General features: G+C 45.0%; 1 protein-coding gene across 2 annotated transcripts in view; it reads left to right on the top strand.

Annotated features, from left to right (window-relative positions):
- Positions 1–4,501: 4,501 nt before the first annotated feature.
- SHISA6 (shisa family member 6) overlaps positions 4,502–17,973 on the top strand; it is a 72,752-nt gene continuing 59,280 nt past the window's right edge. For both annotated transcript variants that reach the window (XM_053453744.1, XM_053453743.1), the window contains exons 1-2: positions 4,502–4,573; positions 5,337–6,243. In XM_053453744.1, the coding sequence (XP_053309719.1) occupies positions 5,690–6,243 (554 nt within the window). In that variant the 5' untranslated portion in view covers positions 4,502–4,573; positions 5,337–5,689. The remainder of the gene's footprint in view (positions 4,574–5,336; positions 6,244–17,973) is intronic.

Raw genomic sequence — 17,973 nt, 5'->3', positions numbered from 1 at the left:
TCTAAACCAGAATCACCCGATTGTACCGATATAAAAACATCTTATAAACGCTTCAGTTTGAGTTCACATTTCCTTGACCAAAAGCAAATGCGCTAAAAGCCAGGATCTGCGTAGCTGGGTTTCTTTGGAAACTGGAATTATATTCGCCTTCTTGAATGGCAGTGGGCGAAATGTTTGTGAACCGAGACGTTACTATGATACAAAAAAATAAAAGAGCACAAATGTGGCTTAAAAAGGATCTTTAATTATAGGGCAAAAAAATGCTCAAGAAAAGTGAGCGAAGATATTAAATATTTAATTAGGCATTGTGTATTCATCAAAGGGCGAATATTTCCCACGTGAGAAAGCTGCATGCCACGCTATTGTACGGGACTGAATCATCAAACTGCTTTTAGACTGCTTTTAAACTGATTTTAGGCTGCTTTTAAACTGATTTTAGACAGTTTGATGAATCGGAAATGGAGCGATATGCAGAATTACCCTTCTATAAAACTATGCGAAACGCGTTGGCATATTTCGCGCTCCCCCCCCACTACGCCGGCCGTTTGATTGAATTCAAACAGCGCGTTCTAATTAGCCAGAATGCCCGGGAGCTCTCGTGCCTTGTAGACGCAACCTTTTTTAGTTCAATTGTCGGGGTGTTTTGTAGAGATGTGTAGTTAAATTAAATTGCTGGATACGTAACCATTTCATTCCTGGCGAAGGACAACGTTAGAAGACTCCTAAGCAGATTGTTGGATGCGGTGCAATTATTTTATGCACGTTGAAAGACAAAGATCACGTTGAGGTCGGGAGAGTAGCCTTCGGCCACGTTGCGTCTACCGATAATTAATACGTTCCTATCTATTAAAATAAATACTATGTAACGAGAAGCGACGAACCACTGCAGGCTCCAGGAACCCGGGACTTCTCTAACGGAGGAGAAAGTTCAACTAGAGTTTGGCCCCCGACCGTCTTTATAAAGACATTTAAATAAAGTTTTTTTAGAAAAAAAAAAGCAAAATAAATATTTAATGATTCTGGGAATCAGTGACAGAGTGGAAAGGATACCCGTGCCTCATCCTTACGGCTTTGTCAACATAGAGATTTTTTATATATCTATATATATATATATATATATATATATAGGTATCATTCTAAATCTGCTATAAATAGCGCAATAAAGTATCAAAAACATTTATTTGCATCATAAAGTATCATAAATACACAACTGGGACTTAGGCGATCTCCAGCCATAGCGGAAAGCGATTAATATCGATCATAAGGCACTCGCTGGCAGAGGTCGCAGGAATTATAGTTAATGAAGGATGTGAAAGTTATAGTCTGCAGGAGCTGAAGGATCGTGGGAGTTGTAGTCCATGCAGACCGGGCTGCCTGAGAGTGCCTATTGTGATCACAGAGCTCAGCATCTCTTTATTTGTATCCCCCCTCCCCCCCATCCATTGTGTTCAGGCATTGACGTTTTTTTTTCCTGAAGCGGAGAAGCATCTAATCCAGAATGTTAACACGGCTCCGGTGATCACTAATTTCCAAAGGATTCCGCAACACAAAGCAGCAGCTGGATGGAAAGTCAGGTGGATGGAATTAAAAAAAAAGAAGTAAATTGCATGATTAATCCGAATGAGTCCGAAAAGCACATAACGCCCCAAAGATGGTCATTTAGGAGACTCTGAATCTGGAGGAATCCTGAAATTCACAAAAGAAAAGGATAAAACAAACAAACACAATAACCAACAAACACAAAAGTTCCATCTGAAAAGACAGAACATTATGTGTGTTTGTTGAATATATTCACTGGATGGAAGGTCCTCTTGGCATCCAGTTTGCTTTCCTTGAATATTTTCTCATCTATTGCCCACCCTGGTGGCTTCACATCACAGTTGTGGGTCATGGTCTTTGTATCTGTGTTCTGAACGTTGAGATTTTGCTGGTGCCAGGTTGTGAATCTGTGTCCTTGCGGAGTCCAGCAGGGGGCTAATTCATCACCCCCCAAACCCCCCTCCGTGGTTCACATGTTCTAGTCCAAGCTCCATGTAATGGCTGATCCTAATCTGGCCCCGGAGCCTTCCATGTCTCCAAGAATCCAGCTCCCAGGCTCTTAACGTGTCTTGGGATCGAGCTCCCGTGTCCTTGAATTACCCCGGCATCCAGATCCCAGGTTGTCAACCGGTCCTGGGATCCAATCGTCTCAATCTACTCTGGGATCCGGTTCCCATCCCAGTGATGCACCATTTGTAAAAGAATAAGTGACATGACGTGGAACCCATGAAAATCTCCCCAATGACATCATGTGTGCGAGGATGTTTGTGTGCTCCCCAAAACAAATGTTGTATTGAGTAACAATGTTGCCAAACACTTCCTCTTAGCGTGGGAGACAGTGGGGGGTAAGAAGGAGTCATTTTGTTGGCCAACCCAAAATGTTTACCATTGATGACTCCTAAATAAGAAGAAATAGGAAGGGTTTTGATGACACAGAAGAGGACTGCAAATTCTCTCCAGCGGACAATGTTTACGGAAACTAAGCGCGGCTTAGACGAGGCTTCCCCAGACTAGGAACTCTAGAAATCTTCTATTACTGAACGGGAAACACAGCCGTGGAAACGTCTCCCCCAGAAACACCGGATGGCATCTGAGAGGGATGCCAGCATCTAGCATCTCGGCAGAAGGCATCTAGCAGTTGTCTGTAATCATCGCGCATGTTACAGGCAGAAGTCTTGCTGTGCGGCTCATCAGGACACCAACCTGCGCCCATACTGATTGATACTTCACGGCTCATTAAACACGACCATAAGGAGCCCAGGGAAACCCAAGGAGGCTGGAATAAAGAGCTGTGAACCAGGAGCTGGCGGCCGCGCTGAATGGGGGGGCAGGGGAGCGGGATCACGATCAATAAACCCTGCACAGTCTATCAAAACTGGGAGAGGTTAGGCGAGTCCCCAGGGTCCACTGCTGGGGCCAAACACAGGTCCTAACTGCAGCCATATTTACTATCTCAGAGAAACAAACGGTGCTTCTGATCCGAGGCTCATCGGAACTCGAGCTCAACTCAAACTGAAAGATACATAAAATAAAAGTTCCATCTTTGTTTGGGTCCAGAAAATAAAACCAAGCGCTGGTCCCACGCGTTTCGCCGATGTGGCTTATTCAGCAATATGAATGACGAAACAGACTCGTGAAATAATCATGAAGCTTTACGGCTGTGTTTTGGCCGATAGACCTCACCCACCACGTCAAGGCGAGGCTGTCTGAAAGTACTGGCGGGCGCTCATTTCACGGTCCGGATACCTGCAACAGCGTCAGGTACCTCATCTAATTAGAGACTTTATTGGCGGAGGTAGAACAAAAGATTCAGGGAAAAAACATCTAGGAGAAAAAATTATAGGGTGTAAAGTGCAAAGGGGAAAGAAAGTATGTGCGTACCCCAATACCCAATGGCACCCCAATGCCACCACCAAGGGGGCAAATACTCCGCCATTTGTATCAAAGGGTGTTTGGAAAATCGAATTGATTGATAAACAGTGAAAGTTGTGCTTTCTGGAATGTAGAAGAAGATGTTTCCACGGTCATTTGCCTCACGCACATTGTTATGTTTTCATCTCATGACATCACAACATGCGCAAGGTAAGTGGACACCCACTGAGGTTTTTACGTCAACTTTTTTGCCCAGTAGACTCGGATGGTAAGCCTCGGAGTACATTCTGGCCGATGGTGTCCATGTGAGCTGCAGCAGGGCAAACGAGCCGAGTCAGTGAACGATGCAGCCTTACCGAAGAGCGCATTACCACTCATTCAGACTCAGTGAGCCGTCCCTCCTTTAAATGGAAGGGAAATGTTAGAGCGAGAGGTCAAAATCTAAAACCCTGGAGGGTCAGAGGCTTAGATGTAATACAAGGAGGTTTTACTTTACTGGGGGGGGGGATTGTGTGGATAAGTGGAACAGCCTCCCAGCAGAGGTGGTAGAGGGTAATACAGTGAGGGTATTAAACATGCATGGGATAGACATACGGCTCCTGAATCTAAGATGAGACCGATGGCTGATTAAGGTTTGAGTCTTTACAACAGGAGAAACGGGCGACTAGACGGGGGCCGGATGGGGCCGACCTGCAGGTAGATTTTATGTCTGGAACGGATATGCAATTGTATCCTTTTTGTTGCCTTATCATTAAGGTAAAGCTATTTGTTCTTTAGCGATACATTGTTACCCCAGGAAAGCCGTGCCCTCGTACTCCTCAGATGCACGTTCTTATAAGCTGGAGCTTCACTAGAGACAAAGGAATAAAACACATGAACCCCCCCCCACCGCCTGCATCTGCAGCAACCCCCCCCGTAGATACATCACAGGGGCCCCCCGATACTAAATGTTCCGGAGTTATCATCCTCTGGAACTTGGGTACCAGCGACATTTCTGCAAAGTGATGCAGGAGGAGGATTTAAAAAGAAAAAAAAATCTGCGCTGTGTCGGCTGGGGGTTGGATCGGATTAAAATCTCCTCCTCTTGGCTTTCTAGTGCAGGCAGACAGATTTTCCATTCATTCAAGAGAAACCCCAACATCTGCAGTAAGCGGAAGGAACGGTGAGTTCAAACCGGAGAAAACGCATGTACTTTCCGCGTCTCCCGATCCTCCGAAGGGGGTTTATTTTTAAATGTAGACATTTTTATGCAGAAATCTTGCGTTTTGGGTTTTTTTTTCTCTAATACAATCAGAGTCGTTTTTTTTAAGGCAAAAGGCAGATGCAACTCAACTCTAAGAGGATAAGATGCCAGCTTGTAAGCCTTCGATCGCATCGCCATGCTGCAGAAACAGGGGGGCAGCTTTGGTTTTTAGGGGCTCGTTTGGGTTTAAAAAAATGGCTTTACAGGGAAAAAAAAAACTGTAAAAAAAATGAACTAAGACTTAAATGTCTCGGGTCGTTATTCTAGCTGTGGCGGAACCCTTTATGTCTGGGACTGGAGCGGTGTCATGTTGAATCCCTGCTCGAGGCATTTAAATGTAACCCCTTCGGTGCCAGACAAGGGTATCCACCATAAATGGATTGCTCAGGGAGGCTGGGACGGAATGGGTTAACCCACCCGTTCATGTAACAGGGGAGACGGAATAAAAAAAAGGGTGGGAATGCAAAATAAAAAAATTAGCTTTTCCCCCAAACAAATATTTAGAGATTTAGGGGTTAACGCGTTTTATGCATGCAATTGACTAGCAATAAAACGGTGAGACCGGTCGGTGTCAGGAGCTTTTTCTAGAGGAACACGAAGGGTGCATCGCAATGTTACAGCGTTTCTCAGAAAAATAAACAAAAAACATAATTTTTTGCTTGTTGTTTTTCTTCTCACCCAGAGCGCGATGAGGACGAGGCGCATCCGATTAAAGCAAGCAGCGCTGAAATGATCTCCTCTCTGTCCTACACACCTCTGTTGGGGCATTCGCTGGAATGTACAACCATAACGAAGATCTAGGGTTCCACCACCTGCAGGACCGCGTTCACCAGTCTGCCCGGCAGACACCGACAGTGTTCTAGGTGTGGTGGAGGAAGGCAGACAAGTTGGATTAATGGGTAATGCTACAGCGCTGGGGACACTGGATGTGAGACTATAGGACAGAGTCAACCTCCAGACGGAAAAAGAAGACCCAGCGAGAATCACCAGGTAACGATTTTGGCGTCTAAGTGGGGAAAACAAAAGTTGGATACCATGAGGTGGCAACTCGTCCTCCTCCTTGCGACCCACCTGCTAAGTCTACTGAACCACTGCGAAGCCGCGGCCAAGGCCAAGGGTAAAAATCAAGGCCCGTCCAAGAAGCCTGTGAACTCTCCCAAAGGGAAGGACCTTAATAACACAGCCGTGCCTCCGGTGGTCACCACCAGAAAGGTGAGACCTCCAGTCGTCATGACGTACGAGAAATGTATGGGCTACTTCGACGTCAGCGGACAATGGGACAAAGAATTTGATTGTAACCACACGGTCCACTCGTACTGCTGCGGGACGTGTTCTTTCCGGTACTGCTGCGACACGAAAAGCAAAAGGCTCGACCAGGTTTCGTGTAAGAAACCTCTATGGACCGAGACGACCAGCACTAGCGTCATCGACGTGGTGGAGGTCGATGCTTACGACCCGCTCAATGACAAAACCAACACCACGGTCTACATCACCTGCGGGGCGATCGCCTTCATATTTATCGCTGGGGTCTTCGCCAAAGTGACTTACGACAAAGCGAGACGTCCACCTCGGGAAATGAACATCCACAGGTAAGACGGACGCCACCAGTTAGGGAGACCACCGGTTAGGGAGCCTCGGTATTAGCAGAGACCCCCGTTTCACACCGATAATAATAACTTAAATCGTGTCTTCCCGAGGGAATAGAATATCATGCCTGCATATATCTACACACTAAAGGTCCCATTCCGGTGGGTTTTCACCAACTCAGGGTCTTGGGTGCCAAACGCCACCAACATTACCAACGTCAAGCCATGAAATGACCCATCTGTTCCATTCACTAACGTAGCCCCTGTGCCACAAAACCACTAGAATCCCGGACAAATTCCAGAACTGGGGGGCCGGTAAGCGTCTCAGATTAACTCGGCTGCAACTTTGTATCCATTATGAGACGGAGAGGGATTTAACCCTTTGAGATCCAATGACATGCTCTGTACCACAAAGAGTTAAGACATGGTTGGAAAATGTAAAAGAATTCCATGATTCTCTGTATTAGGCGGCCCGGAGCCTCTTCTAGCCCCACGAGGGGGGGGGGTTTGGGAAGGCAAACTGTGTATGTAGCCATCGCACCCTGGACCGGGGACGGGGTTTATATATTTGCCATTGGTGGCGGAACGTGGAACAAACATGTGGTTATTATGTAACGTGTAAGTTGTATGTGCCGTGACGCTGCCGCTTAACACATGAAAATCTGATGTGGCGGTTCTGTGCTTTCAGCCACTGGGCACCCTGGGCACACAAGAGGTTAACCTCCCTGCCATTGTGTTGCGCAATCAATTTATATATAATATCTAGATTTTTGGGGCGTTTTAATGCGTCTTGTCTTTACTGGTGTGGAATGGGGCGAGGAATTCCAGTGGCGCTCACCCTCTGCTCCATCTATAATCTGGGGTACGAGACCTCAGCTGGCTCTCAATGTGAATCCCCGTCGTGTATTTTCGATTGTCAGCTCCTTGGACCAGATGAACACAGACAAGTATTTACCCCCCATGAGTGGTAGCTGTTCAGTATAGGGCAAAAACGCTAAACCCCTATTTTTTACTTTATTTTCTACTATTAGCAGTCCTAAAATCTCCCACTGTACATTCTCCGGCTTCCTCGGCTGGACGGCGACTCCATGCAAACACAACCCAGCCAGCACAGATTTTATCAGACAGTTAGAGACAGACTGAATCAGATGTCACGGCTTCTTTAGCAAAGGTGACATTTCCAACGTAGAAAACACTGGATTCCCCCAAATACTGGGTCACCCACCCGGTGATTCCGCCCCAGTGGGCTGATAATTGCCCCCAGTTTGGGCGCTCTCATATTCCCTGTTTAAAGCTCTAGTGCTAAGGGACATACGACGGCTCTCGAGCATCCCCGGGGAGCCTTCTTATCAAAAGAGCAGGGAATCGAGTCAATTCAACGGCGGCCGTAATCGCTCTAACCCCAGAGTGTCTTAAGGCTGGACTCCAACTCCCATCATGAAGATTCTGGACTCCCTGGCAGGGTTACAGAAACAAACCCCGCTGCGCATGGCCGTGTCAAACATCCGATCAAGATGCCCCCTCTCATAGAGCATATAATAAAATAAATGAAAGAGTACATCTAGCAACACCCGGGGAGGAAAAAGAGCCCACAATTTTCTATTAAATTTCCACCCACTACTTTTAATGGCAAAATGCAGCGCCCCCCTCTGGTACTAAGAGGTAAATACCCCCTACTAAAGAAAAGGGCAGCTGTTTAGTGAACATTGCCCTCCTCAGGATGGGTGGGTATGGATACCCCGCATATCGGACACAAAATGACATAAATTGCATCATAATTACCCTGACGTTACCCGATTATTAATAACACAATCATTATTCTAATGCTAAACCTGGATTTATTTTGTGATTTGCTGAAAATGAGGAATTTTTCGTTTTTTAATCCAAATCATTCCAATACCTAAAGTAGCTAGAAATGAAATGCGCGCTGAAAACGTGACATTACTGTGTGATTGCTGCAGATATAATGGGGAAAAACAGAAATATTTCAAAAAAAATATTTGTATATGGGAGGTAAAATAATGTTTTTTATTTGGTAAAGCCAGACCATAAATGGGTTGCTTTAGATCTGTAAGAGATTCTAACTCCACACGGGGACTCCCCAAACGGCCCTCGGACTGATCTAACAAATAGATTATATATAATAATAATAATAATATCATTTTATAGTAACTTATTTTATATTATTGTTATTATATATTTATTTTTTATATTTATTATTATTTTATATGAAATTATTTTATTTATTGTTATATATATATATAATATAATATAATGTTATAATAATTTATTATTTTATATTTATTATTATTATATTTATTATTATTATTATAATATAAATAATATATAAGCAGGGTATTATTAGAAATCCTGGGTCATCACTCATAAAGTGAGAAATTACACAGAAACAAGAACGGTCATCAGCGTTATCAGAATGATTTATTGTTTTATATATCGCCATCATACTCCGTAGCGCTGTACAACGGGTGGACAGGACATAACAAGTAGTATATAACTTATAGAACCAACAGGTGAGGGGGGGGGCCCAGCTCGCATGAGCTTACAATTAAGGATGCCTATTAGGAGCATTCTTGTTTGATACATTATATAGCAGCGTGCTGGCTCAGAGACTGAGGGCCACCGACGGCCACCGATGGCCACCGACGGCTTGTTCTCCAGACGATCCCCAAGATCTTCTTCTTTGGAAAGAAAAGGGCTGATAATTGAGATATTGGATTTTATTATTTTTAGACAGCACGATGGGGGTCTCGTTGTAAAAAGTTCCATTTTATTGGAGGAAGGCGTCCGCTCGCCCGTAGCCCGGCCAGGGTGCGATGTTCTCTGCTGGGGGTTAACGTTCCGGATCTGCCTCGGGGGTTAAATAAGACGATTCGTTTTCTGAAGCTCTCAGCCAGAGTTTGTCGGCAGAACGTTATTCACAGAGAGTTCCTTCCGGATTCCTCCCAACGCCCGACGCGGAAAGACCCGGAGCAGGAGCGCCAAGTCATTTGTATCCGGCAATAAACACGGCCACGGTAGGGGGCTGTAAAGTGGGGGTTTATGCTGGGAAGGGGGGGTCGATTATTCTGGGCCAATGCGAGCCAAGCGAGAAGCGCTTTAGGCTAAAGGTCAGGAAGACATCATCAGGCTTGTCATCTACCTGTTCTCAAGTACACAAGCAAAGAAAGGAGTCAGATCCCTGCCCGGCCCTCGCGTGCTCCTAATCTCAGTTCAGTTATATGCGTCTTATGACATCATAGCTTAAAGGGCAAACGCTCTTCATGCCAAAATAGGAATTATTGCGATCCATCCCCAGGATCCCGGGAGTTGGGGGAAGGAGAGATTGGCGGAGAAGAGGCTGAGAGACAAAAGATACAAAATAACAAAAAAAGAAAAAGGGTTAAAAAAAAAGCAACGGGAGACGCCGGCCCAAAAACGTAGACGCGGCCAGCTCCCTACATCATCACGGGGGGTGACTCTCCCGCCACTACGGTGAGACCGTCTGACCAGCGAGACCCTTCCCACCGGTGTATACCGGGTTTGTGATGCTTCTACGTCATGCTGCTACATGATGATGTCATCAGATGCTCATGACCTCAATGGGTTGTAGGAAGATTTTTTTTTCTCTAGCTCAGCAGTTATCTCCCCGTTTCTAGAGCCGATGTTTGGGTTCTATGAGAAGCAGAAATAACAACGCGGGGCCAGAAACATTCATTTGGATCATATTTGCTTGGATGGATTGTTCAAAGCGAGAGACCCGCTCTATTCCCCTGATGCCCCTCTTCCTTCTGCGATGCCCCTCTCTCCTCCCCTGATGCCCCTCTCTCCTCCCCTGATTCCTCTCTGCTCCCTCGATGCCCCTCTCCCCCCCCCTGATGCCCACTCTCTCCCCCCCTGATGCCCACTCTCTCCCCCCTGATGCCCACTCTCTCCCCCCCTGATGCCCACTCTCTCCTCCCCCTAATGCCCCTCTCTCCTCCCCGATGCCCCTCTCTCCTCCCCTGATTCCTCTCTGCTCCCCCTGATGCCCCTCTTCCTTCTGCGCTGCCCCTCTCTCCTCCCCTGATGCCCCTCTCTCCCCCCCTGATGCCCCTCTCTCTTCCCCTGATGCCCCTCTATTCTAGGAGGTCAGAATGTTTGCTGGGTATGAGGGGATCGCAGGGTTCTACAGCCCGAAAAGCCCCGTAATGTGTATAGAAACAGCAGGGAACGGGTGAATTAAGTTGTAAAAACCCAATAATTGTGTAAAAGACATAATGCCGTCAAACATGTAAGCAGAGGGGCAAAGAGTGGCAGAGGGGCTCCGCATCCCCGCGAGGGCCGCACATGGTGTCCGACCTTCTTGCCCCAGAACTCATCTCCTGCCTCTAGTGAGTTAATTCTGGATCCACACGGAACACGCAGCTCACCCCGGAACATTAATGTGCAATTCCACCCCCACACGCATACACACACACAGATACATACACACTGACACGCTAACACCGGTCGCCATGGAAACCTTGACTAATTTATTTAAAGATACAGTTCATTCAGTCACCTGCTTTCAAGCAGGAATATCAACCATAACATACTGGGAGCAAAAGCACCAACTGGGAGTCTTATATATGATCACAGCGGGGCGAATAGGTTGGGGGGGGCAGCTCCAGACTGTGTGACCCTGCCCAGAATCTGCCCCTTCACCCTGAGATTGGGGCAAAAACCCTGAGACTCGGGGGGCAAATCCCGAGAGCTCCCAGGTATGGTGATTATATAACAGATTCTTTACTGGTTGCCCACCTGGTTTCCAACGCGGCCAAGAAATTAACCATCAAAATGCTCAGCGCGATGGAAAGCAGGTGGGGTGAGACGAGGTCCCTCTGACATCATTACCTGCTTTCTGAGCTCATATCTATTCCGCCGACCAGTCAGGCCTCCGCAGGGTTTATTACTGGCTTTAGAATCACGATTAATGCTTCCTGCAAATTGCGGTGGCCTGTAATACCTATCCCCCGGAGCTCCGGCTGTTTAGCTCTGCAGATGAGTTTTTCTGATCGCGGCCCGGTAATGAAACCCATTTTAATCTAAAAAAGGTTTTCACGAAGCTAAATGCACTGATTCTTAGCAGATCTGGCCAGTAAATGGGTTCTCAAAAGAATTTCATCAGCCTAAAACATCTGTTTGGAAACACAGCGGCGAAAACATCCAATTCCAAAGGAAGCCTACAGTTTAAGGCGCGATTAGTAAAAACACCCGACACATTGTGCAGCGATCAGGAAACACACTATGGAGTATAGGCTACGGGTGGGTGGCTCTCGATGAGCGAAAGGACAGGCAGGGATTATTTAAGAGTTTTGAGTAATGAATTCCATCCATACGTTGTTTACCGGCAGGGAATCCATAGTGCGCGCCGGTAATCAGAGAAAAGGAAATAATGTTATCGTTTCCACGGAAACATATCTGAAAGGAAATCTTAACCCTCATTGATTGCTAAGGAAACAGCCAAGCCGCGAACAAACCGGCGAACTGTGCAGAAATGGCAGGTAGGGGCTATTAACCACTTCACGTCCGGAGGCTTCTAAGAACGCCGGGTGTGACTGCAGACTGTTCCTCCGATCAGCTCAGTAATGAAGCGGTTAAAGAATATTTTAACCAGATAAAGCCCGCGATGGGGCCAATGTTTTCAGCGATGCCAAAATACAAAAAAATGAAGTATTTTTAAACTTTTTTGCTACAATTTCCCATTAATAGACTATTTTCGTGTTAAATAAAACAATCCTGTTGGTCCTGGGAGGCTCCATTTGGCTGGGTCACCTGTGCTAAAGCAGGGGCTGTATCTATTCCTAAGCAGAAGCTGCAGCAGTGTCACCGTAATCTTGCAGAGATCATTCACGTGGCCAGGCTCCTCTCCTCTGACAGCGCCCTGACTGCTGCTCCTTGGGGGCAGGGCCCTTCTCGCCGCTTGCCGTACTGCCTCAGGTGGTGCCTCTGAGGTCATCATCGCAGCTTTCGTGCCGAAGCAGCAGACTCAGCCCAAGAGCTGCAGGGTTAGAGACTCAGTACTGCTATGGGAGGCACCATGGAGCCCCCTGACCACCCCAACCTGGCAGACGCTGCAGGGTATAGACCTCACCCCCACTTCAGACTGCCAGGAGCCCCTCAGTGCAAACAAGGTATGTGGCGATTAAATTGGTATTGAGTGTGTGTGTGGGGGGGCACCTGGGTGTCTAATGCCCCCACCCAGCACCCATCCCCCGTCCTACCCCCTGCTGTGCCCTGCACCCCCCCTCTGTGACAGTTACCCTTGTCCCCCGCTGTGATTGTTACCCCCGCTGTATGCAGGTTGCCCTCTCTCTCTCTCTTTGAGTTTCCGGAAACTCTTGGTTGCGTAACAATGTATCTAAAGATCTGGGGCTTTGCCTGTCATTGTACAACGCTACAGAATCTGTTGGCGCTACCTGAATCCAAGCCAGTGAATGAATGCAGCAGCAGTATCTGAGCTGATATACTTAATCTGTCTCACCTGTGCTCAAGCATAGAGGCCATGTCCTATTACTGGGGTATTTTGCCTCTAATTTCCATCAGGGAGGGGGCTTAATGCCTCTTAGTGCTGATTTCAGGGGCAGGTTGAATTTACCCTGGTGTAATGGGGTCAGGGGGCGCACGTTTGGCGCCACTGCCCTTTATTGTGTATGTTTGTATTTAATGTTTTTATGAGCCGGGCCCCCAGGGGTTAATGAAACACCTGATTAATGTGACATCTGTCAGCTGCTTGGGCGAGTTAATGATGTGATTGGCTGTAAACATTTGGGGGGTTAATGTACATTTTAATGATTTCTCCTGAATTTATAACTTTGCCGTAATTAAAACCTGCTGAGATCCGTCACCGCTTTGGGCTTTCTCTGTGGTGCAGAGGCTTGCTGAGTGTCCTGGGAGTTGTGGTACAAAGCAGCTGGCAAGAGGTTTCCAACATGATGTATGGTTTAAAAATCATGGAGAGATGTGTATGTGCTATATATGTATGTGATGTGTAGTGTGGGCTATATATGTATATGATGTATAGTATGTGTAGTATGTGCTATATGTGTGTGATGTGTAGTATGTGCAGGTGCAATAGGTATATATGATGGGGAGTACGGGGATGTGCTATAGGTATATATGATGGGTAGTACGGGGATGCGCTATAGGTATATATGATGGGTAGTATGGGGATGTGCTATAGGTATATATGATGGGGAGTACGGGGATGCGCTATATGTATATATGATGGGGGGTACGGGGATGTGCTATAGGTATATATGATGGGTAGTATGGGGATGCGCTATAGGTATATATGATGGGTAGTATGTGCAGGTACTATAGGTATATATGATGGGTAATATGGGTATGCGCTATAGGTATATATGATGGGTAGTATGGGGATGTGCTATAGGTATATATGATGGGTAGTATGGGGATGTGCTATAGGTATATATGATGGGTAGTATGGGGATGTGCTATAGGTATATATGATGGGTAGTACGGGGATGCGCTATATGTATATATGATGGGTAGTACGAGGATGTGCTATAGGTATATATGATGGGTAGTAGGGGTATGCGCTATAGGTATATATGATGGGTAGTATGGGGATGTGCTATAGGTATATATTATGGGTAGTACGGGGATGCGCTATATGTATATATGATGGGTAGTATGGGGATGCGCTATAGGTATATATGATGGGGAGTACGGGGATGTGCTATAGGTATATATGATGGGTACTATGGGGATGCGCTATAGGTATATATGATGGGTAGTATGTGCAGGTACTATAGGTATATATGATGGGTAATATGGGTATGCGCTATAGGTATATATATGATGGGTAGTATGGGGATGCGCTATATGTATATATGATGGGTAGTATGGGGATGCGCTATAGGTATATATGATGGGTAGTACGGGTATGCGCTATATGTATATATGATGGGTAGTATGGGGATGCGCTATAGGTATATATGATGGGTAGTACGGGGATGCGCTATATGTATATATGATGGGTAGTATGGGTATGCGCTATAGGTATATATGATGGGTAGTACGGGTATGTGCTATAGGTATATATGATGGGTAGTATGGGGATGCGCTATATGTATATATGATGGGGAGTACGGGGATGTGCTATAGGTATATATGATGGGTAGTACGGGGATGCGCTATAGGTATATATGATGGGTAGTACGGGGATGCGCTATATGTATATATGATGGGTAGTACGGGGATGCGCTATATGTATATATGATGGGAAGTACGGGGATGCGCTATATGTATATATGATGGGTAGTATGGGGATGCGCTATAGGTATACATGATGGGTAGTACGGGTATGGGCTTTAGGTATATATGATGGGTACTACGGGGATGCGCTATATGTATATATGATGGGTAATATGGGTATGCGCTATAGGTATATATTATGGGTAGTACGGGGATGCGCTATATGTATATATGATGGGTAATATGGGGATGCGCTATAGGTATATATGATGGGTAATATGGGTATGCGCTATAGGTATATATTATGGGTAGTACGGGTATGCGCTATATGTATATATGATGGGTAGTATGGGGATGCGCTATAGGTATATATGATGGGTAGTATGGGGATGCGCTATAGGTATATATGATGGGTAATATGGGTATGCGCTATAGGTATATATTATGGGTAGTACGGGTATGCGCTATAGGCAGTGGTGACTCTAGAAACAATATATAGGGGGGGCACACAAGATACCACAGTCAAACTGGGGGGGCATTAATAATTTCCACAATTGAATCATACCACTGAAAAAACACACACACATATATATATATATATATATATATATATATATATATATATTGCCAAAAGTAATGTGCTATGGAATGATACTTTTGTTATTGGCCAATACAATACTTGATCATTCAACATTGGAAGCCTGAAGCCACAATTTAGTACGACTAATCCTTGAAATCCTTTAAACAACACAATACCTTAACTTTTGCACTAAATGATTTCAGGGCCTAATATTAGATTCTGTTGCTGATATATATATATTAGCCCCTGCTGCCCAAATAAATTAATATTAGCCCCAGTTGCCGATATATATATATTAATATTAGTCCCTGCTGACGATATATATATATATAAATATATATATATAAATATTAGACCTTGCTGCCGATAGCAGGTATAGATCAACACATTAACACACAAACCCAGCTTTGCATGTATAGATCAATTGAAATTCACTTGTGATCTCAGCACCGAAGGTATATATCAAATAAACAGAATCAGACATACAAATCCTGTATTTGCAGGTATACAATAATAATATATGAAACGTAGCATCGCAGGTATAGATCAAATAAATACATGGAAACAGCATTGCAGGTATTAATCAACTGAACAAGACATACAAACCCTGTATTTGCAGGTGTACATAAATAATGTATGGAAACATAGCATAGCATATACAGAAGAACACACAAAAACCCAGCTTTGCAGGTATAGATCAATTGGAATTCACATAAAAACACGGCATTAAAGGTATATTTAAAACCCGCTAAATTACAGGGATAGATCACAGGATGCACACCCCAAAGCCAGCCCTGGTGTCCACACTGCACACATAGAACCTGTCCAGCACCCAGATAACACACATACGATTTGCCATCTTTGTCCCATATACACCCTGCCTGTGCCATCTTGGTCCCCAAGGCTCAAACATCCTGCTAGTGCCATCTTTGCCCTTCCACAATTATACATCTGTGATACGCACATTAACTCATGCTCTCCCTCATTCAGACAACTCATCCACATATTAACTCATACTCTCCCTCATTCAGACAATTCATCCACATATTAACTCATGCTCTCCCTCATTCAGACAATTCATCCACATTAACTCATGCTCTCCCTCATTCAGACAATTCATCCACATATTAACGCATGCTCTCCCTCATTCAGACAATTCATCCACATTAACTCATACTCTCCCTCATTCAGACAATTCATCCACATATTAACGCATGCTCTCCCTCATTCAGACAATTCATCCATTTTAAGAAACTACACCCCTTGGAGCTTCAAATGAGGGGTTACATGTATTTCTAGGACAAAAGTTGAGTGCACAAATAATGATGGAATATGTCGCTTTGGCTACAAAATATGTTTTTTCTATCCATAGCGACATGTTCATTTGTGTCTTGCGCACTCCAGGTGTGTACTAGAAACACATGCAGCCCCTCATTTGATGCGCCAAGGGATGTCTTTTTGCAAATGTGTACTTTTTGTGCCATAATTTAACTTCCTACGTGAGCAGTAATGCCACGTCAAGGCTTCAACCCTAATTACTGACCATTCACACGCCTTTCATATCTCCATTCACTCGCAGAAGCACACACCATACTTTCCATACATTCACTCACAGAAGCACACACCATACTTTCCATACATTCACTCGCAGAAGCACACACCATTCTTTCCATACATTCACTCGCAGAAGCACACACCATTCTTCCCCCTTACAATCCCAAAGAAATGATGGTAAAGGGAGAAAAAAAAAATCACTTTTACAGCAAAAATAAGTTTTGCAGTAAAAATGCAAGGCGCTCCAGGGATGAGATGGTTAATCACGTACCGCACAGGCTAAATGGCTGATTTTAATAATATTTGTAGTTCATCAGGATTTAAAAAATTGCCTCCCTCTACAGTTGGCTAAATTTAACCCCATGATCAAAGGGATCATAGGATTAAAAATTAGTATCGGCCATTTTTAAAAAGGGAATGTGACTTTTTATAGCTATATGATCGCTGTGGTAACATTGGCTACCACAGTGATCATTTAGCTAGAATACTTAAACTTTTTTTTTTTTAAAGTTAAACTACTTTATGTTTAAATAATTTAATTTGGGGGTCTCTAGGCAATTTTGATCTTTTTTATCTGCCTTTAGAGACCCCCAAATCATTTTTTTTACATTTTTATTTTTTTAACTTAATATTTTTTATAAATTTTTTACATATATATATTTATCTATATACCGTTGGAAAGGCGAGGCGATTACCTTTCCAACGGTATATGTTGGGGGTATGTAGCTGCTTAGATGCCTGAGATACAGGCATCTAAGCAGCATACCCCCATACCTCTTTAACTGACAATTGTCAGTTGTTAATAAAGTTGCGCGGTGACGTCATCGCGTCATTGCGCGAGACGTCACCGGGCAGATCGGGTGGCCCCGGTGATGCCCTTCAGTTTGAGGGGCAGATCGCCGGGGTAGGTGGTGATGGGGGTCCACAGACCTCCATCAAGGTAAGGTAGTGTTAGTGACGGCATGGTGCCGTCGTTAGCACCTGACTGGTACTGCTAGCGGCGGCGCCATGCCGTCGTTAGCAGTCAAGGGGTTACAGATTCGGCGGGGGGGCAACAGGGGGGGGGCAAGGAATAACCTAGGGGGGGCAATTGCCCCCCCTTGCCCCCCTGAAGCGACGCCACTGGCTATAGGTATATATGATGGGTAGTATGGGGATGCGCTATAGGTATATATGATGGGTAGTATGGGGATGCGCTATAGGTATATATGATGGGTAGTATGTGCAGGTACTATAGGTATATATGATGGGTAGTATGTGCAGGTACTATAGGTATATATGATGGGTAATATGGGGATGCGCTATATGTATATATGATGGGTAATATGGGGATGCGCTATATGTATATATGATGGGTAGTA

The sequence above is a fragment of the Spea bombifrons genome, chromosome 13 (genome assembly GCF_027358695.1).
Source record: "Spea bombifrons isolate aSpeBom1 chromosome 13, aSpeBom1.2.pri, whole genome shotgun sequence".
NCBI lineage: Eukaryota > Metazoa > Chordata > Amphibia > Anura > Pelobatidae > Spea > Spea bombifrons.
The sequence above is the reverse complement of the archived record's forward strand: the minus strand, read 5'-3'. Positions and strand labels throughout refer to the sequence as shown.